General features: G+C 38.6%; 1 protein-coding gene across 2 annotated transcripts in view; it reads right to left on the bottom strand.

Moving 5' to 3' along the window:
* The window catches only part of PLCG2 (phospholipase C gamma 2), a 1,878,649-nt gene that overhangs the window by 673,254 nt on the left and 1,178,329 nt on the right, over nt 1-27,066 (bottom strand). For both annotated transcript variants that reach the window (XM_044081788.1, XM_044081789.1), the window contains exon 10: nt 8,317-8,389. In XM_044081788.1, coding sequence (XP_043937723.1) covers nt 8,317-8,389 — 73 coding nt within the window. The remainder of the gene's footprint in view (nt 1-8,316; nt 8,390-27,066) is intronic.

Genomic DNA, 27,066 nt, shown 5'->3' on the forward strand with positions numbered 1-27,066 from the left:
TTGACTTCATCACTTGTACATATACTGGATATATACCCCTTTCATTTATTTTAATGTTTATGAACAACCGTGGTTTTCCACTGGAATTATGAATAATTAATCAGATTTACTGAGAGTTAAGATATCATTGGTTATACTAATGGATTAAGTTTAGAAATTAGTGCATTCTTAATTTTTGCCACCCCATAGAAGGCTGAATTGTCAAGGCACTTGGAGTGAATTTGTTCATGATTTGGAATAACAAAGAATTACACTTAATCCTAGAATGTTTTCACTTGATATTTTAGTTGTTTGAATTTGTATCAAATCTCCCATCAATTAATCCACACATATCTGCATTCAAAATAGGTAAGAGTAGTTTCACAGTCCCTCCTTTTTGAAGTCTTTGAATTGTTCTCCTATTTTGGGTTCCTTCATTTACATGGGATCCCTCATTTGCATGCCATTATGCACTCTTTAGCATGTACTATATACCATGCTATCCACGTCTTGCAATTGCCTACATTCTAACAGGACTGCTTCCTGTGCTCTTTTGCGCACCATACTCCTCTAATTCTCTATGAATCCTAACCATAATTTCCTCTGAACTCTGATGCTTGCTACATTAATACTGTAGTTTTGTCTACATTAGCAATCAAGTCTTGTCGTATCAGTGTAGCAGCTATTCTTGTGTAGCTGTTCCTTTACAGGTGTATATGCACCTTTTTATCTCTACTTGATAGCATATGCAAAATATCCCAGAGGATTATCATCTTCTATTAATTGCAAGAAAGGCCCAACAATGCTAGAGTCTTCACTATTTAGTATTTTAAACCTTGTGTAATGCAGGCACATGGGATATATACAAATGGCCATGTAAGGACATACCAGTGTTTCATAGGTTCATAGGTAAGTATTAGGCTATCTGCCCAAGGACATTTATAAGCCTAGCCAGAATGTGTTGGCTTTCGCCATCCCCTTAGATTAGTTTCCTGTGCCACTGTCCAGCAGAGCCACTGCAGTGATCCCCGGGGTAAATTTTCTGTTTCCCATCCACCCGTCAAGGTTTCTCTTGAAGAATGTTAGTGAGGAGCTCTGCCTGATGTATATTGGAATCCTGTTCCAAAGCATGGGGAGTCTCTGGGACAGGAATCTATCCCTCCAGCATGTCCTATTTATCATTGTGGTGAGGTTTATATCTCTAGAGTGTGTGGCTCTCCGGGATTTGTTTTTTTTTTTTTAGGTGGAGCATGTCCATCAATTCTGAGTTGGACAAGGCCTTGTATGTCAGGCAGAGATCACCTATGAGTAAGCGGTATGCAACCGAGTACAGCTGGAGTTTCTTGAGTCGGGCTGCATAGGGCATCTGTTTGGGGCCAGTAATCCTCTTAGTGAGGAACTTTTGTGGTCTTTCCAGCTGTTGCAGGTGTCTTGTAAGGTACATCCCAAATGGGGCATTGTATTCTATGATGGGTCTAATGAGTGATGAGCAGAGAGGCACAATAACCTCTTTTGTTCTAGATGTGAACCCTTTTGTGATTAAGTGGGCCACACAGAAGGATTTTCTAACCATCTTTGCAATATGATTATCAAAGGAGAGATTACTATCTATTTGGGTCCCCAGATCCCTTATTACATTTTCTGTAGTTAGGAGACTACCACCTATGTGGTAATTCGCAGGTACTTTATTTTTTCCAAAGAGGATGACTATGCACTTTTTGGCATTTAGCTTGAGGCCATGATTTTGACACCAGGTATCTGTCTCAGTGAGACCCTTCTGGAGGGTGTCTGTATCAACTGGAGAATCAGTTATGGCCCCTAGTTTGCAGTCGTCTGTGAACTTGGTCAGCCATAGTCTTCCTATGCTTGCCTGTACCTCTGAGAAGTATATACTGAACAGGAGGGTTCCTAGGACTGAGCCCTGGGGGACGCCACTTGTAACCGATTAAGAGTTGGTCATAGAGCCTGCAACTCTCACCATGTGGGTTCTATCCATGAGCCAGTTGGCAACCCATCTCGTGATGTAGGGGTTTATGTTCAAGCTGGTGAGCTTGTCTATAATACTAAAATGGGGAAGGGTGTCAAAAGCCTTTGCGAGGTTTAGGTAGGCTGTGTAGACCTGCTTTCTCTCATCTAATGCCTTGGTAACTGTCTCAAAGAAGACCACCAGGTTTAGGAGGCATGATCTGCCCTTAACAAAGCCAAACTGGGTAGGGTCCAAGGTTTGGAGGTTCCCAATGTCTCTGTTAATGAGTTCCATGATGATGTGCTCCATAGCCTTGCAGACCAGGCTAGTCAGGCTTATAGGACGATAGTTCCCGGGGTCCATTGTGGCTCCACCTTTGTGGAGTGGGATAACTGTTGCTGTGCACCACTCTGTGGGTACATAGCCTGTAGAGAGGCTGAGTTTGAACAGTGTGTTTAGGTGAGGGGTTAGTTCATTTTGGAGCTCTTGTAAGACACAGCCTGGGACACCGTCCGGTCCCATTGAAGCTGTGTTTTTGGCTTTGGATAGGGCTGTTTTAACCTGTGTGTTGGTGACTGACAGGGCCCTACATTCTTCTGGTATGGTTATGGGCCCTTTAGGGGGTGAGAGGGGGGTGAAGTTTGCACTAAACCTGTCTGCCAGAATGTTGGCAATATCAGTCGGTTCAGTGTATTTTGTACCATTCTGCACTAACTCAGAGCAGATCTGAGAGTTTCCACTTAGGTTCTTGACACAGCTAAAGAACGCTTTGTGGTTACCTTTGGAGTCACTGGCAAATTTTCTTTCGAAACTAGCCCTGGATGATTTAATGAGGGATCATAGCTTCTTGCTGATACTGATCAGGGATGTCTTTCCTTCTTGGGATTTTACTCTTTTCTGTACTAGTTTCCTCCTTCTGTTGTATAGCTTGTTTATGGTAGGGGTCCACCAGACTGGTTTCTTTTTCTTGCAGGAGTGAGTCTTGGTTTTACTTGGGATAGCACGATCCATGCATTCCTGCAGATGCTCTTAGAGTGCCTTTGTAAAGGTTTCAGCAGCTTGGACAGCATTGTCCTTTAGCATGGGGGCTGTGAACCTTTCCACCTCGGTCTTAAGTAATGTGAAGTTTGCTTTTGAAAAGTTTTTCAGGGTGGTTTCCTTGATTGGTGGTGGGGGCGGAATGTGGATATCCAGAGTGATTAGCCTATGGTCTGATCTAACCAGTGAGGGGTTGGCCTCCGGTGTGGAACACCAGTTGTCCATGTTGGTGATGACCAGGTCCAATATGTTGTTCTCTCTGGTGGGGGTGTTGACCAGTTGATCCAGAGCATTTGAGTTTATAAATTCTAGGAAGTGTTGGGCAAGGGAGTTAGTACTTGAGTAGTTCTCCCAGTTTATGTTTGGGTAATTGAAATCACCCAGTATTAGAGTGTTTGGTAGGACCTTCATATTTCTCAGAGTCTCCAGAAATGCGGAATGGGGTCCTGGGTCATGATGGGTGATCTGTAGCAAGCTACAATTTGGATTGCAGTTTTGCCCATTGTTAGTTGCACATGGATGATCTCTGATGCACTGTGCTGCACCACTAACATGGAGGTGTGGGTATCCTTGATGAATATGGATACATCCCCACCTTTTGTGTTTCGGTCCTGGTTCTGTGACTGAAAGGTATGGTATGAGTTATAGCCTAGTAGTTCTGAGGTGCTCTCAGGAGCCTTAAACCAGGTTTCTGTTACTGCACAGATGTCGATGTTCTCCATACTGAGGAGTGCCTAGAGTGTGTGCATTTTGAGGTATAGACTTCTGGGGTTGAATAGCATTACCCCCAGGTTTTGGTTACTTGTGCTATTTATGGTGGTGGGTTTGTCTTTTGAGCCTTGCCTAAAAAAGGCACTATGGGGGCCGCAAGTGCCTTGGCCAGTATTCAAAAGCCTAAGGGTGACATGTGCAAGCCATCTCTTGCAAAGCAATGTGGCTTGTCGAGCATGTCATCCCAGGCAGATAGATACTGGATCCCCTTTGAATGACACCAGAAACTTAGCCAATTGTTGAAATTCATCATTTTTTCTTTATACTTTGGCATCATTCTTGGTGAGGGCAGGATGCTACTCAGGGTCAGGGTCATACCGGCATGGGCTACATGATCAGAGAGCTCTTCCATTTCTCTCTTCATGTAGTCCATGGAGGTATAAATGAGGTCATTCACACCAACATGGACAATGACAGAGTCGTATTTGTACTTGTTCTGGAGTGACCTGAGTGCTTGTGTTATGTGGCGGATCCTGGCATCCGACAGGCAGCTAACTGTAACCCTCTCCTTGTCAAGCCTAGTTAGTGGGACATCAGTGTGCCTGACTATAGAGTCACCTATTACTAGTGTGTTGGGTATGTTATTTTGCCTTAAGGGCTGTGATTGTGTGGCACACTGATTATGTGAAGTATGTGTTTCATGGTTGGTGATGGGGTGTGGAGGTTGCTTGGATGTCTGCTTTGGAGGTCTCTGTTGCTTTTGCAGATTTTTATTTAGAGCCTCTGAGTATGTTTTCATGTATTCATGTGTGTTATTTGTCAGTGTTGGTTTATTAGGTCTATGTGAGACTGGTGGTGTGTTGCAAGTATTACCCTTCTCCGCTTGACTGTCAGTTCCAGTCTTGGGTTGAGAGAGCTTTGCCTCCAGTTTGGCTGTATAACTGCATCTCTTGCATATATTAGTGTTTGGTGGTAGGAGGAGAGGGTTGTCTGTGTACATGAGGCAGTTGTAACATTGTCTCAAAATGCCAGATTCACCAGTTGGACTGGAGAGTACGCCATTAACTGCCCTTTGGACATGCCTGAATAGGTAGAGTAAGCTGTTTTTCGGATTGGCTGGTGGGGATGAATAGAGCCTTGTCCTTCTGGACAGTATAGGGGGGGTCTAGTGATAGGGTTAATTAGTGCTTGCTATGAGTTTTAAGCAAGTGCTTGACTATGAAATGAATGGTTTGATTGCTAAAGCTGAAGGTTTGTCAAGTTCCAAGGGAAAAATTGAAGAGTAGACTTGGTGGAGCCAAGAATAGTTTAACTCTAGCTAACCAGAATTGCCCGGTGAGAAAAAACGCGCAAATGCAGTTTTTATACCAGGGAAGTGAAAGAGATTGAAATGAGCCCACAATGGCCAATAAACTACTAACTTCTGGGCTGAAACCACTCCTCCAGGGACAGATAGGCTGCTCAAAGCTCCCCTCTCTCACAGGTGAACAGAGAAACTTCCTTCTATCCAAGTAAGGTATGGGCAGCACAGAAACTTGTAACAAAGCCCTGGATTCAGCAATAACCTGAAAACTAGACTATACTAGTTCAGAAAGGCGGGAAACAAGTATATATATATTTTTTTGTTTTGTTTTTTTCAGAAAATAGAGCAGATATAATCAAAACAACACTTTAAATTCACAGAAAAGGCTATTGCACTTTAGTGTGTAGCCTACAACAGTTAAACAGATTATTTAAACACAAAAATGACTTAATTCAAGTGCAGGCAGCAAATAAGTACAATATGTAGCAATAACAAACTTTTTAAATCACAGATTTGCTAAAAAACTGGCGTTTTAGGCGGAATTAGTTAAGACAGCAAGAAAAGCAAAAAATATATACTTAATCACTCCAGAGTCTCTCTTTTGTCTCTCTGCTGCTGTAGACTCTGCAGAACACCTGGAAGGCACTTGCTGAGTGGAATACAAGTGCAAAAACTGTGCAAATGTGGTTTTTATAGCACTGAAGTGAAAGAGATAGAAATTAGCCCAAAATGGCCAATAAACTACTAACTTCTGGGCTGAAACCACTCCTCCAGGGACAGATAGGCTACTCAAAGCTTCCCTCTCTCACATGTGAACAGAGAAACTTCCTTCTATCCAAGTAAGGTATGGGCAAACACAGAAACTTGTAAGACAGCTATGGATTCAGCAATAACCTGAAAACTGGACTATACTAGTTCAGAAGGGCGGGAAACAAGTATACATATATATATATATATATATATGTGTGTGTGTGTGTGTGTGTGTGTCTATATATATATATGTGTGTGTGTGTGTCTATATATATATATATATATATATATATATATATGTGTGTGTGTGTGTGTGTCATATATATATATATATATATATATATATATATATATATATATATATATATATATATATATATTTTTTTTTTTTTCAGAAAATAGAGCAGATACAATCAAAACAACACTTTACCCAATTAACCAGTAAAAAACTCAAAACTGAGCACTGTTCTAGCAGTCTTCAATCAGACAAGTTCTAACTGCAGACTCCTGCCACTAGGGTACAGAGAAACCTTCTCCAAAAAAGACGGCCTGGATCAGTGCACAAGTTATACAAACAAAGCTAGATCCAGCAGGCCTGAATCTAGTCTATGCTACAGCAAACAAGGCGTACCGATTTCATAAAGAAACAGTTCAAGTAAGCATGCGCAATAAGCCTTTAATCAGAAATTCCCAGCTCAGAAGGACAGAATCTAGCCTCTCCTCCCACAAGAGTGAAAACCACAAACCTTCTTAATGTAAAATAACTGGTCTGAAGCCCAATTGCTTAACCCAGAACTAATACACTATTAGAATAACAGACATTGAGCCTTCAATCAGCAGTTCCCAACTTAGAAGGATGTATGCTACCTGCCCTGCCACAACAGTGCAGACCACAAACCTTCTTAATGTAAAACAACTGTTTGAAGCCCAAGTGCTTAAACCAAAGGCCTTAGAATAACAGTTACAATTTAATCAGGCTACTAACAAGCAGTAATAAAGGCAGCAGAATAAATTCAATTGAGTACTTTTAAGAAGAGGTAAAAGCAAAATAAGGTAATAAAGTAGGAAGATACACAAATACAGTAAAGCAGATGAAGTGGAATTTTTTTTTTTTTGTAGAGGGAGGAAACAGAACAGATTAAGATACTATAGGGGAATGTCCTTCCCAAGTGCTCTCTCTGTACACAGCAGATGATATGGGACTGATAGGAGTATCTGAAATCAAAATATGATCTCACTGTACTCAGTTGAGTGAGCAAATGAGATGGGCCCAGTAGGAGTGTGCAAAAACAGATTTACAGCAGGGGCGGGCAATTCCAAAGCCACCAAGATTAACACCACAACAGGAAACACGAAGGGGGTGGTGTGGGGAAATAACTGCAGACAGACAGAGACACACAATATTTACTGAATCAAATCTTAAATAAGTGCAGAGAAAAGTATACTTAAATTAGCTTGTGTCCAGTTGATATATACAGACTAGTCTCAGTAGCCAGCAAAGCTACAAGGTTTCCATAAGAAATTTAAGGTATTGCACAGTGAAGACCCTAACATTGCTGTGTCTTTTCTGTAGGTTTTACTAAATGGCTTCTGTATGTGTCCATTTTACCCTTTGGTTTAGAATCTGGAATAGTGGATGACATGTTGGCTTTGAACTTAAAAGTTTTATTAATAGCTACTCCAAGTTCCTTAGAGTAGGTTTTAGCCAGGAAGATATTGTTTAGAGGACAGGGGCAGCAGGGATTATTTGTCCCAAAGTTAATGATTTTTTGTTTTTGTTGCATTAAATGCCATGTTCTATGACAATGCCCACTGATGAAGAACATCCAAATGCCCCTGCAAACCTCCCTGTTCAGACAGTTTGGAAACAGCTGTCACCACCTTTGTGTCATCAGCAAACTTACTGGTCCAGGTACTGCATTTTAAGCACTATGTATATGTTATCTTAACACAGAAGACGGAAGTAAAAATTAATAAAAATATGTTCTGTTTTCTCCTTTAAACTTTGTATCTTAATTGTCATGAATAATGTTGATGCACCATGATAGCCAACAAGTTAATTAATGACTAAGGATAACCCTTACATCTTTCCTTGAAATGTGCCTTATTTGTAATTTTTTATAGTTTATTTCAGAAATGGTTCAATCACCACTTGGAAGAAATGTGTGCTTTTTATACCTACTTAAAAAACACAAACAAGCAAAACAATACATAAGGTTATAACCACAGCTTCATCCTGTGGTGAGAATAAAGCTATCTGATACATCAGCTTTATGGCTGGTACTGTTACAAGACAGAATCTGCCTTTAGTACCTATTTCTTTCTGTATAGAAGCTTTCTATTGTCTTTAGTTTGTCTATAAATCACAGTTTTTCTTCAAACTTGTAAGGAGTTTCTACTACACTGCTAAAATGATGTACATTAACACAGCCATCTTATAGCATCAGTGAAGCTGGGTGTAGGTAAGCAATACATGCAATCCTAATCATAGCAAACAGAAACATCATTACATATTCATACCTCAGAACATGGCAATCTGAATGAAATGCATGTACTAGCAACTTCTTACCTTCTGTTGGTTTAAAAGGAATCTTTGAAAGTCATGCAAGTTAATAACAGAAGCGTCAGGTCGATCAATGTTTCTGTTTAATAAAAGGAAAAGAAACACAAATTCAGCTATATATTTTACAGATATTATAAAGAAGTCAGTTATGTCTTATGTAATGGCATGAAGCATATTGCCAAGTTGCTATTAATTTAATTTACTTATGCATATTTTAGTCTATCAACAGTAACTCAATTAAAATTAAAATTGTAAGATCCTGAAGTACATTTTAATGCATACTGCACTGGCTATATTAAGTTTATTATGTTGCAGATAATAAGTTAGGGACAGTGACTTTAAAGTCACAGTTAATATTTTTATGACAACCGTATCTGATTCATGCCTTCATTCCTTCTCCAATACTATTTGTATCCATTTCAGAGTCACAGGGAGCCATTGTTTGTTTCAGCAATCAGACAGTGCAAGGCAAACAAACCACTCTTGGACTGGATTCCAGTCTGTTGCAGGATATATATATATATGTGTGTGTGTGTGTGTGTGTGTCTGCATTTACAGACATATACAAATTATCAATATATATAGGTGAGTGTGTGTGTGTGTGTGTGCGTGTGTGGATCTCCTTCAGAAGCTCAAAGTTTCAAAACTTTCAAATTTAAAGACCATACGACTAAAGTTTTGAAACTTTGAACGTTTTGAAAGGCGATCACCATACAGTGCATAATGGGATATTTACTGTTTTCCTCACTATAGTGTGATCTTGGTGTCGGTATATTTCTTTAGTAGGGGGCGTGGGGGGTGCACGGGGGCTTGCCCCCTGCAAAAATGTAAAAACAAATTGTTTTTATTTTTTTTTATTTTGTATTCGAAGTTTCAAAAGTTCAATCTTCCAGTCTCGGCTATCTGAAGTTCAAAGTTTTGAAACTTCAAGCTTTAGCAGTAGAGTCACATCCATATATATATATATATATATATATATATATATATATATATAGAGAGAGAGAGAGAGAGAGAGAGACACATATATTTTATATATATATATATATATATATATATATATATATATATATATATATATATATATACATACATATATAAAAACATATATAGAAATACAAACTCAGCCATCCTAAGAAATCTGCATCTGATCTTCCTGATGCTAACAGCTTCACACACCACTTTAAAACCTGCTAGGCATGTTTTGGAGCATTTCTTCATTACGTGTATCATCTGATCATGTAAAAATGAAAAATTGTTTATCTGCCTGATAAGTCTTGACAAACAGGAAACTGGAATATATATCAAGATTCAATCTATAATTTGTAACCTCAACACATTTTAATAAAATATTTAGAAAAACTGGTATTATAAACTGAAATTGGATGAAAGCAATTACTATTCAGAAGATAATAAGATTAATTGCTGTAGATATAAGATAAATATGTAAGGAGAAATGGGAAACACTTTAAAGAGGGCCTGCTTTCATATTAATGGGGGAGAAAAGAAAGAGATTGCTAGCAAATACCACCCAGAGAAAGAAGACAGTCAGCCGAAAACAAAAACAAACCACAGCAAAACACTACGAACCTACACAAATGGGGAGTTTCATCCACCACCCCCTCTAACTAAATATGCCAAATCTGAGATCGTACTACAGTGGACAAAGGAGCAAACTTATGGCTGTTGGCCAACTGCCTTCTTTTCATTGGTAACCTGTCAATGATGTGAGGAGTCGATGAAGTGCCGTTTCACTGTTGTCGTCTTGATGATTTATGTTTCTAGTAAGTGGGTTTTCGATACTCTGAAATAGACCCAGCAATACATAACATGTCAGTTGTACAAAAGTGGGAACAGGAATACAAGAAGAGAATGAGATCATGAGCTACATATTGACAAGAGATCCAAACTAAAATGTGTAAAAATCTTCAGTATTAAATGCATAAGTGGGTGAGGGGAGTTGAATGATCAAAGTTACAGAAAAGAAAAGGTTAAAGATTCTTATCAACAGTTATGAAGCAAGCACAATTCTGAAGTTACTGATACGAGGAAAAGCTATTGCTTGAGAGAAGGAAATAGCATGGGAGCAACCAATTAATCAGGACATGAACAGCAGGAGCAACCTTTTGAGTTAAAGAGATGAATGTGGATATATTTCTTGAAACTGTTTGGAGTTTGAGGTTGTCTTTGAGCATTTGGCAACACGATAACATTACATACATCAGATAAACTGTAACAACTGTTATCCCTCCAAAAAAATCCTCCCCAAGCCAAATACCTAACCCAGCCACTCATCTGCCTTGCAAAGAATCAAGTAAATAAAAATATCTGATAAAAGCTAATCACAAGTACAGAAAAAGTAGACACTGAATCCTAACAAAACAGGGGATATAACACTATCCAAGTGAACATAAACAAAAGAAAAATACTTTGTATCAGATAACGAAATCTCTTCTTTTGGATGTGATCAAAAGATATTGTTAACCTTACAAAAATGTAAAGGTGGACTAAAGCATAAAATTAAATACACCTTGTAAAGCTATCATATCTCAGATAATACCACCATGTTTGTTACTAATCATCCCTTACCCTCTGTCAGATTCTACTAATTTTGTTCATTTTGACTTCCGTGGTGGTGCAGCGGTAGCGTTGTTGCCTCACAGCAAGAGGTTCTCCCGTTTGATTCTCGGCTTGGGTTGGGAGTGCCTGATGTGTGGAGTCTGCATGTCCTCCCTGTGGTCGAGTGGGCGTTTGAAAGACATGCGTTGAATGGGTGTGCCTTAGTTGAAGGTTGGGTGTTGGGCTAGCAACTCAACACCATAAAAACCAACTGCCAATCATTACCGGACCGGAGTTCTGCTGTGGCGATCCCTAACCGGGAAAAGCCAAAAGACAAACAACAACACTTTTAATAATTTAAAGAATTTTCATTTCTTTGAGTTCTGCCTTTGCTTTGCTTAGAAGAGGAAATGGCACCTTCCTGCATGTGTTCAAAGCATATAAAACAGCATTTAGTTTTAACTTAATTTTTATTGGTTCCCAATTAAACATGCCAGTTTCACCAGACATATCTATACTGACTTCATTTTTCTGCCAATTAAATGTATTTCACATACACAACACAGATGAGTGGATTATTTATGTACAGACCATCCTATACATAAACCCAGGCTAAGACTTGTGCCTTTTCCACTCTGGCATGGCTAGAAAGCTACCAATACACTTAAACTTTCCTCCAGGGATAAGAATTTCTAAGTCATGCTACTGCAGACACTTTGACAAGCATCTTTATGTAACACGTGATCTCATAGTAGCATTGACCCCTGTATCAATCCTGAAATGCACTTGAGTTCCATGAACAGAAAAAATTTTCACTTGCCAGTCTGCGTCTGTAACAGATGTAGTAGTACCTGATACCAGGAAAAATTCTTTCTGTATGTTATTGCCATAGCATTCTGAGAGGTCAGATGGTTCTGGTGGATTAAATTTTACCATTATCAAATAATTTTTTTTTCCTTGGCTGAATGGTTTAAATTCGGTAAACAATGTATTTGTAAGCAAAATGGCTTATTAGTAAAATATCTGACTCTAAGCTTTGGGGGCTCACTTTGCATAGTTTGACACAGTTTTATAACGATAAGGCATTTTTTGGTTTTCATTCACAGATAAAATCCTGGTTTTGACACCATATCAGAGTGCGCACTCATGGTTACCCAATAATGTTCATTGTTAATCTTAGAAATATCAGGATAAATCATCAGTGCAGTCAAACCGATAACTCCTAATTTGAACAACATGACAGGTCAAACAAAAGCTTATCACCCACCACATCACTGAAACGCCCTATCCAAAATTAGTTGGCTTTCTTTTGTGCAACATTCTCTGTATTGCCAACTGTATTTTACATTTAAAATTATCTAAAGAACAAATGTACTCACCTCACACATACCTTCTGTCCCTGGCACGAAACATGTCACTTTGATCTCAAACCAACTTTTTCTCCAGATGCCAGTAACACATTAAAAAGCTGGTAACAGGGTTCCTAACTGTTTTCTTCCTAGGCCCTGGAATACCCTTGCATGATCAATAAGAGAGGAACTCAGGCTACCAAGTTTAAACATCAACTCAAGTATAACTTCACTCAGAATACCAACTATACAAATTGCTGGAAAGCTTCAAACTGAATGATTTCCTCCTTTGTTTGAATTTTTGGTTATACTTCTTTCAATGATTTTAAAACTTACCCACTCCCAGCATTTCCCTCTTATACGTCTAATCAAATTTGTAAAGCTATTTTTATCCATTTGTCTAAACTTTCAATGGTAATTCGTACTTTTATTTTTTCTTCTCTTCTGTATTTCATGGTCTAGTATTTTATTATCTGTATCTCACTCTCTGTTTATGTGTTACATGTTAAATATGCTAATAGTTTGCTGTGTTTGCATTACCTAGATATTGTCAAACTACATTGGAGTCTTTTTCAATAAATGAAAAAATTACAAAGCATGAGTTTTAAACAAAAATATCTACTGGTTAAATGATACTTGAAGGCCAGTCTGAACACTTGCTTTGATCTAAGTTCCTTAATGTTCAGAGGAAATTCATTCCATTGTCTGGATATGTTGACACAACACTGTAGGTTGTCTCTTTGTCTGCTATTAAATGGTTTGACTTGTACTAAACAGGAATCTTTGGAACGATGTGGCCAAGTCAGCTACTTGTGAAATGTTGGGCAATTGTTACATTACAACAGGCAGTCTATTATGGGTTCACAGGTACTTACTAAGCTATTGACCTTTGAGGATCTTAAAAAGTCTAGCTTTTCATTCCCGTGGTAGTTTTTAGCCCTTACATTTTTCATACAAATAACCCAGAGATGGTCTGAACAAGGATATGTTGGGAAATGTACATGTTATATAAGCAGGAAATTAGCAGATTGTGTGTTTTTGGCATCTGATGAAGTTTGGTTTGAAATGAAAATGCAGTGTAAAACTTAATTAATTATAATTATTATTATCACATTAATGTGAGCACAGTGTGTACGGGTGATATTAACAAAACAGACTTGAAGAGGTTTATACTGACAATTGTGTGTATTTTTTCCTACCATTTGCTTCTTTTTTGGAAATTGACATGTTTCCCCATCCATGAGGGACAAGGGTCCTAAATCAGGTGTGAATTTGTGGTCCGTTATCCATTTGTCCAAATTACATTTGAGCAGAGTAACAGAAGTATTTTGTTTTATGAGGAGTAGAAGAATGTTGCATAGAAGCATATTATTCTCTGAGATACACATCTATCCCTGCAACATGTTCTGTTTATTTTGTAAAAGAGATTGAGATCCATTGAACAGGTGTTTACTAAAGAACAGGATCAGTTGTAGATCTATATGCAAGGCAGAGTGCACATCTTAGTAGCCTGTATGACATTGAGAAGAGGGTCAAGGTTTTGAAATACTCTGCATAGATTTTACAATTTAGAGCCTTGATTCTTTTCAGTGAGAAAGCATTGTGATTGTCCCAGTTGCAACAAGTGTTTAGACAGATACATACAGAACGGGACATAATACACAACAATCAGCCCAGCAACTACAGTGAAACAATTACATTCCTGGATCTTGATGCAATATCATTAGATATAAGCTGTGTAATGAAAAAGGATGCCATTACAACTGTAGATACATAGTAATCAGAGGACAGTTCATTGTCGACATGGGATCTCAGATCTCTAACTACAGGATTAATTTTCAGAGATGTGTTGTCAGTGTGATAGTAATTAGAGGAGTAATGCTTGCTGAAAGAAACAAATATAGAATTCTTGGCATTTAGTTTTAGTCCATGGTCCATCAGTTATTTGTTTGACACAAGGTCTCATGCAGGATCTTGGTGTTCTCTGGTGAGTTTATGATGACATTAAGTTTGCAGTCATCTGTAAATCTGGTTAGTCACAAGCCCTTAACATTAGCCTTGACCTTTGAAAAGAAAATGGCAAAGAAGAGTAGCCCAAGGACAAAACCCTGGGGCACATGACTAGTGCCAGGTCTTCTGAAGGAGGTATAACCACCCATCCTAATTTCCTGGGTTCCAGTTAAAGACAATTATCTATCCAATTATTATTATTATTGTTATTATCACTATTATTATTATTATTTTAGATTGTGTTCTATTTAAAGACAATTAGCTAACTAATTATTATTATTATTATTATTTTAGATGAATCATTAATTAGGCCATTCTGGCCACATAATCTTACATAAAGCTTAACAGTGGTTGGAGTGGGACACTTTGCCAGCTTTAGCACAAGTGTGGCAGTTGTGAGAAGGTTACAGAGTATCTGGAAAGCATAGGATGTGTCTGCTCTGGTATAATTGCTCAAAAAGTTACAGGCCCTATTTGCATACCCAACCTCTGATTGTGTTTAGTAATTAAGGATTACATATGAAGGTCAGACTATAGCTTGTTGTCCAATATTAGTCCAAGGTGCTTTACAGATTTCACAACTTCACTGAGTGCCAGATACTTAGGAGTAATTAGCATTCCAGAAGCATATGGAAAACAGGAGGGACAATTTCACACAACATGCAATTTGTTTTAGTATGTTTGAACAGAGTCTTGAGTCAGACAGCAAGACTTGAGCAGAGTTAAATACAACTTGAAGAGCTGACTGCATAAATGACACAGGAGATGCCTATAAAAACAATAATGAGCCATCAACTTTACACATTATTCACAAAGATAGAAAATAGAAGTGGGTCAAGAACAGAAATGGGTGGAGCATCCAGGGGGTCAGGAAAATGGAGGAGATGGTATTAACCCATCTGACAGTCTGAGCTCTGCTCTTAATGTAGCTGCTGAATCAATGGGTAATACCTCTGATGTTTCAGGAGTAGAAAAACTTCATAGGAATTGGTGAACCAAATGACTGCTGAGTTAAAAATTAAAGTAGTGAAAACACTGAAGTGGTTACATTTGAAAGGATTACCAGTAAATTCCAGAGTTTATCAGAATAGTGATGAGCAATATGATGACTGAAAAAGCCATTGTTAAAACTTGGGGTAGCAAGAAATTATCAGGCAGTGAGCAATGCTTAGCTGAAGACCTGGTGGACATGGAGAAGGGTCACTTAGGGAGAAAATGTCAGTACACTATTTTAGCAGATCTTCACTGTGGAAAATGATTGGTTTGCTCTGCCAGGGAGTAATAAGTGCTGCATTCTAGAGGTGAATTGTTTTGGATTTCTATTGTTGTTTTAATAGGTTCTAAATGATTTTTCATTGCTTTTCAGTAGCACAATCTTTGTAAAACTCCTTCCTTCTTAAACAAGGTTAGAAAAGGCAGTACCTAATTAACAGTTTGTCACCATGGGACATAAATGTTTTTATATGTGATATGATGCAGAGTAACCACCCAGATTTTACTCATTGTTTCTCATAATGACTAAATTGCTGAGTATGGACATCAAGGTGGAGTTGAAATAACTACAGAGGCCAAAGCAAGGGGAAATCAGGGAGGTCTAAAACAGACTGAGTACAGGGTTGACTGTATTGACATCAGGCCTCCTGAGATTTCTGTAGAAAGAGTAATACACTTTCTGGAATGATACTAAACAGCAAATGTAGGCAGGGAAGACTAATGTCATTGGCCATAGTATATAGTTAAACCTTTGTTGCACTAATTTGTAAGCATGCCAGTACTGAGTGCTGCCTAGACCCTGCTCTGAAATATTCCTAGTGCTTTTCTTTACCTAGGCCTGTTTAATTCAACCTAATTCTATCAGAGTTTGTAACTTAAAGCTTGTTTCTTCAACATATCACTCTAAGCTCCCCTTTTGTTCTTTGCTTTACAACTAATTTCTTCCTCTAGCGTAAACTGTTGTTCTTACCTGCTCCAACCTTATAGATTGTGCTTTTCTCTTGCATCATCATGCTCTCGATCCAGGCACAGCTCGCTCTATTTGCCCTCGCTATGCTCGGGCCCACTCCACTCCCCATACCCTACCCCCATTGCCACCCACCCTCACTTTCATTTAATTTATACTCTCTGCCCACAATTACTGCCCATCCCACTATAATTAATTATCCAGTCCTATCACCCCTGCCTTGCAATACCTCCTATTTCCCTTTACCACTCCAGTCACCTGACTGAACTAAGCAGATCAGCATAATTATTTCCAAACACTCCTTTTTATTCCATCCAACAATTAAAGGTAAACTAAATAACCCTTATTCTATCTCAAATCAATCTAATGCTACATTTCAAAACTCTATCTCACACCATGGCTCTTCTCTACATATTATCCACTTTACTTTTCTACCTCACCTTCATAACTTCCTACCATACACAACTCAATCATTTCCAACCTCTGACTACTACTACACATTCTGTACAACAATATCTCCTATATCCACCTTCACAAGCACAATGTCTTTACACACACACACACACACACACACACACACACACACACACACACACACACACACACACACACACACACACACACACACACACACACACACACACACACACACACACACACTGGTATCACCTAAATCAAAGTTCAAAAAGTTATGTCACTACCACTACCTTTCAAAACCATCTCCACTCTCAAACACACTTCTACTTGATGGGAATACTACCCCAATCCAGGTACCCTCCAATAAATTCTTCTACCATTATCTGCCATCAGCTACAACTGTCTTCCTTGCCCCCCAGTACCAAACACCTTGCTATATACTCATTTAATATACAAAGCCTATCAAACAAAACTTCATAACTACATTACTGGATAACCCTCTACTCCCCACACATCCTAACCCCATCTGAAACTTGGTAAAAACCCATATCTCCAACACTGAAATCTTGCCTTCCCATTACAACTGTCAAGACAGAGTCACCAGAAAAGGTGGTGGAGTTGCAATCATGTACTCTGAGCACCTCAATTTATCCCCCCTATCCATAACCCACCTAAATTACCACCCAGTTGAACTACTTATTTTAAACTGCCACCTTAACTCCACAAAAAAAATTGCCATGGCTATCTGTATTCTACCAGGAAACAAAATTCCCATCCTCAAATCCATCCTCTCATGGAGGTCACTCCATATTCCCTATGAAACCATCCTGTTAGGAGACATTAACATTGACTGGCAAAGACTTTTACTACCAGCCCTTCCTGCAACATCAACCTTTATGGCTGTCATCAACTAATTACTACACCCACTTGCTTCAACATAAATAATAACAATAACTACACCTTGGATTGGAGTCTAACATCTGACCCTAAACTCTACCAAAACCCTACTACCCTAGCAGACTCCCTAAGCAACGACCTTCCTACCTGAGTACACAGACACTTTATTCAGGTACCTAAGTTCCATCTCTACAGAGAATGTTGCAACCACTCCTCTTGATACCTTCAACAACATGCTCAGTTCCATAAATTGGTTCATTCTGAAATACATCCCCCTAAATGATGCAGTCCTACATTTCATTCATACTTTCCATTGCCATCCTTGACTTTATGGCAACTCTTACAAAAGTTAGAATCAAAACAGCCCACATCCCTTGGCTCTCAAAGGACACCCTCACTCTTATGAAAAAGAGATAGCACCTCAAAATAATGGATTAAAACAAAATCTGCTTCTCTTCACCAAAAATATAAAGACCTTCATAACCTTACAAAAAAGCATCTTAACAAGGATAAGAAAAAATTCTATTATAATGCCCAATTCACCTATAACTCTAACCCCCAAAAATTCTGTCAGTCTATTAATAAAATCCTACACCCAGATAACCTTACCACCCCTAACCCCTACCCCAACAAACTTCCCTCAAAACCTCCACTCTTCTTAAGTCTTATGTCATAGAATCTATTCTCAAACTAACCCAAAATGGTCAAAATCATAATCTCACACATTCCGCTCCCAGTACTACTAGTAACACATCTTTCATACTAAACCCCATCCCAACTTCTTACATAAAATCTCTTCTGCTTAAATTAAAACCATGCTCCCCCTCCTCTGACAACGTTACTTCCCTCTTTCTTAAATTTGCTGCTTACTCAGTAGCCTAACTTGTTTCCATTTTGATTAATAGATCCATATAGTAATCCACTGTCCCAGACATATGGAAATTTTTTTACACAATTCCATTACATAAAGGAGGCAACAGCAATGAACCATCCAGCTACAGACCTTTTGTCATCCTCTCTCTCCACTATCTATCTACCTTGAAAAATGCATACACAAACAGCCACTTAAATACATAACAGACGAAAACCTCCTAACCCCTACTTAACATGGATTCAGATCCCATCATAATACATACACTGCCATTCTGTCCTTTACTCATACTGTTGCTGAAGCCAGAGACAAAAATCTATTTGTTTCTTGCGCCTCTTTCTTGACCTCTCAAAAGCTTTTGATACTGTCTCTCATTCTAAACTTCTTGCTAAACTAACTGATCTCACCATACCCCCCTCTACTATTAAATGTTTTTCTAGCTATCTCACTAACACACAACAGTTATTAAGATAGCACTCCACTTGTTCCCCTTTCTTACCATTCATACTGGGGTCTCTCAAGGCTCCATTCTTGGCCTGCTATGCTTTAATGTTTTTACTAACCAACTACACACTTTGTGTACAACCTCCTCCCTGATACAATATGTGGATGACTCCACTCTTATCTTCTGTTTTAATGACATTTCCAACCGCCTCTCTATCACTCAAAATAAGTTTTTGTCCATAAAAAAATGGCTAAATGACAACCACCTGATACTTAACCTCAAGAAAACCAAACTTCTACTCTTTCTTCCCAAATCCCTCTCTCACCTCAAAACCACCTTCACCATTTCTTCTCTTGATAATACTATTATTCAAGCTGACCAACATACAAAACTCCTTGGCATTATAATCGATGACCAGTTTAAATCTGACATCCATATACAGCACTGCATCAAAAAGACAAATTAGAAACTCGGCGCACTCTATAGACATAAAAAAATACCTAGTCACTGACTCCAAGCAAACTCTAGCTCAGGCTTTCCTCCTTCGTTGTCTACTATACATCTCTCATATCTTTACTCATCTACAATCCACCCTTTTAGCTAAACTCCATCAAACCTATTACAGTGTTGCAAGGTTTGCCAGTAACAGCCTTACAAATCACATCACTGCCTTGCTTTAAAACAACTTCACTGGCTGGATTTCCTTCAACACCTACTTCTCTCCCAGTTGCAACTCACACACTCTTTACCTTCTAAACCCTTAGCCTGTCCCTCTCTCTCCTCCCTAGTATCACTTTACACCCCGTCTCACACTCTCCACAGCTCAGATCAGCACCTACTTGAAACCTACAAACCCAACAAAAATATCGGCAAACTTCTTTACAAAAACAGTGTGTTCCAGGCTTGGAAAAAGTTCCCCCCAAACATCTGAACCATTACTAGCACAAATCTCTTTAAATCCAAACTCAAAAATGTCCTCATAAATGCTAGCACTTGCCATTGCCAAAAACCTACTTAATCCCCCCAACTCCCTCCACTTATACCTATTTGCTATCTCTCATATTGCTACCCAAGTTGTCTTCACTGACTCCCTTCTGAAACTTATGACTCAATACACTACTTATAATAATTTATTGTGGCCTGAAGACAGCAGCAATACCAATTGTATTTATTTCTCACCTACATACATCTTCTTACATAATACCAAGCTAATTCTAATGTGTAACCTCAATTGTGTATACTCATTTGTAATTCTGCTTGTAATTACTACAGAATGATTTTCTAAACCTGTAATTTATTTTTCATTCTAGTCTGTCCAAAATTTGTATTTTCTGTAATGTATATTATTTATTTTGTAGTGTTTCACAAATTGTATTGCATTGTAAGTTGGAGCATTTGTCCTTAGGTCTCCACTGAAAATGGGCCACTGGCTCAGTTGGACTAATCTTCGTTAACAAATGACAAATATATATATATATATATATATATATATATATATATATGTATATTAATTTATTTTATTTATTTTACATTTGTTGACAGGGATAGTCCGACTGGATGCATGTCTGTTTTCAGCGGAGGCCCAGGGAGAAAAGCTCCAAGGGTAAGCAGATACAGCATTACATAATACCAGCATTACATATTACAAACATACTATTTACAGAGATTACATAAGTAAGCAAGTTAAACAAGTTCCACAGGTTACAGTTAATCCTGAGCACAAGTCAGGATTAAATTAAATTACACAGTAAATTGGTTAACAGATTTTTACACATTCTAGAGAGAGTTAGCCAGGCTTGATACATTGACATAGCCAGTTAAGTGACAAATGTTGTTTGAGTCTAGTTTTAAATTAACCTAAGGTGGAAAGTAAGGTAATATTAGCTGGAAGAGAGTTCCAGGATCTACTTACAGAGTTTGCAAAGAGAGAATCACCGACTGTGTTATTAATTTTGCTAGTCTGAATTAGTAGTTTGTTAGAGGATCGAAGCGGTCTAGGATTGTTATAGGGGGTGATAATATTTTTAAGTGCAGGAGTATTGTCCGGATTATAGAGGACTTTATAGGCCATAATCAGTTGGTTATACTGGATTAGACTGGGTAGTTCAAGCCACCCAAGCTGATTTAGATTGATGCAATGATGTGTCCTAAAAGGCAGCCCAGTGGCAAACCTGGCAATGTGGTTGTAGCAAATTGAGAGTTTGTTAGGGACAGTCTTGTTTAAATTCGAGAGTAGAGGGGATGCATACAGAAGGGTTGAAATAAGGTGAGAGCGAGCTATGGCAATTTTAGCTGGAGGGGTTAGGAAGGCTTTTATTCTGTAAAGTGACCCTAGTTTTTTATTGATGGTTTTGATAGTTTGGTTAACATGTAGGTCAAATTTTAGATTATTGTCTATGATGACACCTAATAGTTTTGTAGATGGGTCAGGGGAGATTATTGTGCCATCATTTGATTTTTTGGTAAAGGTGAAAGCGGTAGACCTACGTGCTGGCGAAAATAACAGCATTTTAGTTTTTTTGGGATTTAGGATCAGACGACATTCAGAAAGCCAGTTTTCTATTGTATTAAAGGTGGTCTGGGTAGCTGACCATAACTCTACTGGAGATGTGGCTGAGCAAATCAGAGTAGAGTCATCAGCATATTGGATACAGCTGACGTTTGGGATGACAGTATAAAGGTCGTTAATGAAGATGGAGAACAGCAAGGGCCCTTGTGGTACTCCAAGGGTGTTAGGTAGAAGGTTAGAGAGTTTGTTCTGCCAGAGGACAGCCTGCTGTCGACCATTCAGGTAGGATTGAAACCATTGGAGGGCTCCAGTATCTAGACAGAATGTTTGCAAGGTGTGGATTAAATGTTGGTGATCAACCATATCGAATGCCTTGGAAAGATCCAAAAAGAGGGCTGAGGATATATAATTATTGCTGCGATTATGGTTTATGGTGTTAGTAAAGGCTAGGAGGGCTGAAGTAGTGCTGTGATGAGGATGGAAGCCATGCTGAGTGTCTGCCATAAGGCGATTTTGGATTAGGTGGTGCATGAGTTGTCTATGAATACATTTTTCCATAATCTTTGCAAGTGGATAGAGTATAGCTATTGGCCTATAAATGGAGAATTCAGTAGAGCTGCCTCCTTTGTGAAGTGGGATTACGTAGGATATTTTCCAGATGGTGGGAATTTTAGCTTCTACTATGGTTCGATTGATTAGTATTGAGATGGGGTAAGCAATAGCATCAGCTGATTTTTGTAGGTACTCGGCAGGGAGTTGATCAGCAGAAATTGTAGTGGGTTTTAATTTTTTGATCAAGGTATGGATAAGTGAAGTGGCGACTGGTTGGAAGCTGAATGCAAGTAGGTTTCTAGGGGTGCTACTTTCAGGACCACGGGAGCTAGGAGGTAGTTGGCTAGCTAGGGCTTGAATTGTCTCAGTAAAGAACTGGTTAAAACTATCAGAAACATCTTCAGGGGTTTTATCAATAGTAGTAGCAGGGATTGGGGTTGAAGTTTGTCCAGGATGTAGTAGATTATTTAAACCTGCCCAAAACTTCTGAGGGTTATTTTGATTTACTGTCTGTGAATTACAGTAGTATTGTTTTTTGTCTTGTAAAATAGATTTTTTGGTTTCGTTCCTGGAGTGCCTGTATTTAATGTGATCTTGAGGGTCTTTAGAAGAACACCATAAAGCCCATGCTTTGTTTCTAAGGGTAATTTTGAGTTTAGACTCTATAGAAAGCTACGGTGCAGTTTTTGCCTTGGTTCTCTTTGAACGAACAGGTGCATGCAAATCAAGGATCTCAAGGAATTTGTTGTTAAAGTATGCTACTGCTTCCTCTAAGGGGAGATGTTTTAGAATAGACCAATTACATGAGTTTAGTTCTTGATGGAATTTGGCAGGGTCAAAGTTTTTATTGTTTCTAACCTTTCCGAGTAAGGGTTGTTGGGAATTAATGGTTTTGTGCTTAATTACATATGTGAGAAGGTGATCGCTTAGGCCATTAAGGAGGGTACCAGAGGTGTACAGTTGGGGGTGACTGTTTATGAGTACACAGTCAAGTATACTTTCTTTTTGGTTGGGTTTACCTATCCTGGTAGGGGTGGATATGATTTGTGTAAATGCATGCAGGTTAATATGGGTGGTTGGGGATTCTGAGGAACAGGTGCCCCAGTCTATGTTATAGTCTCCAAGTAGTAGGGTTTCTTGGGGGTAGTGACATGATAGCCAGTGCAGGATATCTTCAAATGTAGATATATTGTTACCTGGGGGAACGTACATACAGATGATATTAATGCATTTATTTTTATTAAGTTGCAATTTGGTGGCAAGAATCTCTGAGTTATTAATCTGAGGAGGTTGTATTACATCTACGGTGACATTCAACTCAGATTTATAGAGTACAGCTACCCCACCCCCCTTCCTCGAAGCATGATCCAGCCTGTGTATGTTGTACCCAGGTGGTAACACTTCATTGTCTTTAGTGTTAGGTTTTAACCAGGTTTCAGTTAAACAGAGAATCTCAGGGGAGTGGACATCCAGAAGTGCATGCAATTCATGTACCTTGTTATTAATGCTTCTAATATTGAGATGACAGACTAGGAGAGAGTTAGTTGGCCTATTAATTGTGGGTTTGTAGCTTAGATTACAAGTAGAGGGGGTATGTGTATCTGAAGTGAGTGGGCCGGGGTTGGGGTGAATATCACCACCAAGTATTAGGTTGAGTCTATACTTGGTGATGAACTTCAGGAATTTGTTTATTAGTTTGTTGTAGTGTTTGGATCTAGAGCTAATGTGCCTGGGGTTGAGATGTTGATAGACTGAACAAGATGTTGGATAGGATCTGGTACTGTAAATATGGTTGATTATATATATATATATATATATATATATATATATATATCTATATATATATATATATATATATATAAGCAGGGCAGGGTAACAAAGTATACAACACCAGTGCAGGTTTAATTGGTAAGTAGGCATTGAGACCTGGAGATTTCTGTGCCTGTAGCCTGCCTACCCAGCACATTTCTGCTTTCTCTACTAAATTGTTAACATCTCCCCCCTCTCTTGTTGTTACCTATATTCTGTATTACCCTAAAGTAAAAAGAATGTCCATCGTTCTCTTTAATATGCTTAAAATGTTTTTTTTTTACATTCTGCTGCCTAATGTCACTCAAATGTTTAGACACCCTCTTTTTTAGCTGTCTCATGGTTTTACCCACATAAAAGGAGTCACAGAGGCCACAAGTAGCCATATACACTATGTTCCTACTGGTACAATCTGCATACCCATCAAAATAATATTCTTTCTTCTGTTGTGTATGCAAAAGTACATTTCCTTTATAAATAAATGTACAAGTACATCTGTGATATGGGTGGGTGCCTTTTCTTTGTGAAACTGCAGAGCGACAGTTCAAATTTTTATCAAATAGAAGCTGCTTAAGATTACGGTTGTTTCTAAAGGCAAAGCGAGGTACCTCCCCTACAATCTCTTTCATTTCCTCATCTGACATCAGAATCTTCCAGTTATTCCTAATCACATTACAAATCCCCTTAATGTCACTAGAGTATGTAAGGACAGTTCTGAGATCCTTACCTTCCTCTCTGTGTGTAAACTCTTCCACATGATTCTCCCTATATAAATACGGTTTCCCTATGTCCTCTCTTAAATCCTGTACTTGTCTCTGTGCAGCAGTCACTTCACCTTCTTTGCACCTCTCCTCAAAAAATTGTTCCCAATAGTTCCAGCTGCTTCAGTAAACTCTTCCCCTTAGGTGTGAAGTCTAGATGCTCAAAGGAATTGTCCCTTTAGGACATACTTATGAACATGTCCACGGTGCATACTAGATCTATGCAGAATACTATTCTTTCAACACTCCTTCCGATAGTGGGCAGTATGTATTTCCCCAGACGCAGTGTTCTGTTTCAACCTAATGTCAAGAAAATCAATGCTTTCAGTACCATGTTGCATTGTGAAATGTAAAAAATCAGTGGTAGTTTCTAAATATGCAGCAAAAGCGTGGAACTGTTCAATACTCCCTCCACATAAAATAAATACATTGTCCATGAACTGTTTGTAGAAATGAATACATCTATGGAACTGTTATCTATTGCCAAACACATAGCACTCTTTCCATTGTGCCAACACCGTATTGGCATACGTGTTGGCACATGGGATGCCCATAGCCACACCACATTTCTGCAAGTACAAATCATCTTCAAACAAGAAGATATTGTTCTCAAGGATGCATTTCATCAGGGTACATACCAATTCTATCTTTATATGGTCATACTCACTTTTATTGCTATAAAACATTTCCAGTGCTTCTAAGCCAAAATTATTCGGTATTATGGAGAATAGATTTTATTTTATATCCATCATCACCATAGTCAAACAACCACCATGGTTACTGTTCCTTTTATGCAGCCCTAAATCTCTAAGGAAATGTTGTGAGTCCTTCAGTACAGCTGGTGCTAACCCAAGTAAGCCCGTTAGGTTGCTCTCAGCATATATAGATGCTGGTTCTGTTGTCCAGCCAGCTCCAGCACAATAGGGCGTCTCTGTGGATCAATACAATCTTTGTGCACCTTGGGTAAACATTTAAAAATGGGGATGATGGGATGCATAACATTCAAATAATTAAAAAGCTATTCAGTTATTAATCAACTCTCCTTCACTGCACATATAATAAGCCTTACTCTAGTTTTATATTTTCCATTTGTGTAATTGTAATAGATTCATATGCATTATCATTCTCTAAAAGGGCTGTAATTTTCTGGGAGTAATATACCCTGTCCATGAGCACTATCCCTCCCCCCTTATCTGCCAGTCTTATAACAAGTTCGGCAGTGTCACCCTCTCCTCCTGAATAACATTATAAAAATGACATCCAGATTCTGCATACAAAGTGGTGATCTCTTTCTCTGACATACATTAATAAAAGTGTTTAAAACAGCCTTGTATTGAGGTACAAACACACTCGGTGTTTGAAACAGGGAAAGCTCAGCATCCACAGAATTTTTATACATATTTCTTAACATTACTTCCCTGCCAAACAATCTAGGGCTCAATAGAACTTCCTCTATTTTTGATTTAACAACCGGAACAAACTGTAAACCTTTATTCAAAACTGTGATGTGTTTCAGGCAAGTTAAAACTTCATAAGTTAAAAATTAATGTCTCTTCACAAGCTGATGTTAACGTTTGACACTTATCTCTTCCGAGGGATGTCTCCCCCTCTTTCTCCCTTGGTTCAGAGACCTCATCTCTTTCCCCTTCCATACTTCCCTCACTTGGAGGGGTAGTGAAGGAAAAATATTTTAGAAACAGTATTAGAAACAGTAGCTGTCTTAGGTCTTACTCCAGCATCTGACACTCCAGGATATATATTATGTTGCTGTTCTTTTACAGTGGTACCTAGCACTGTCATAGTCTCTCTCACAGAAGTGTGAGAGCTTCCAGGGCAAATCTAAACCTCACTATGCAAGTTAGTTTGTAGGCTGTTTTCTGTATGCTCACTCAAAAATGCAGATGTTTGTCTCCTCACCCCTTCAGGTACAGCCTTTTTCCATGCAAATACTTCCCCTTTGCAAAAATCAGCATAGTCTCTTTGTAGTTTTCTTAATGTTTGTTGTTCTACCTTATTATCAAAAACAGACACTTTTAGATATATGTCATTAATTTTGCCAACACGAAAATCAGTAGTAAAAGTACCTTCTATTTTCTGTTCCTTCTGCTCAATGTAATCAATCAACTCTTGTTCCCTTGGTTCTTGACGAGAAGCTTCATATACCCAAAGCTTGGCTTCTGCCATTCCTTCAGTAGATTTAGATGTGCTCGGCCCTGTGTAGGCATAACCAAAATCACCAGGCCTCTAGGAACAATCCTGTAGTGAAGGCATTGTACGTCAAACAGACTGTTCTCAAGGTCTCTTGTGCTATGTATAAAAGCACTGTGATCCAAATACTCCTCAGGTCTATGATTAGCTTCTGTATTTAGGTCAAGACACAACAGGGGATTCACATTAAGACATAATAAGCCTTTATTCATGTCATTCTTGCCCAAGCAATGGGAAGTATTCAATAGTTCACTACCATTAGTGTTACTCACATAGTCTAAGCCAATGGTCTCATTCATAAAGTTGGTCCGCGGTCAATAATCCAACTCAACTGCTGTATCACAAAACCCTTCTGCCATGTGTGGCTCTTGTTGCCTTTGGAAACAACCATAATCTTAAGCAGCCTCTATAT

Source organism: Protopterus annectens, chromosome 8.part1 (genome assembly GCF_019279795.1).
Source record: "Protopterus annectens isolate FY-2018-M chromosome 8.part1, PAN1.0, whole genome shotgun sequence".
Classification (NCBI taxonomy): domain Eukaryota; kingdom Metazoa; phylum Chordata; order Ceratodontiformes; family Protopteridae; genus Protopterus; species Protopterus annectens.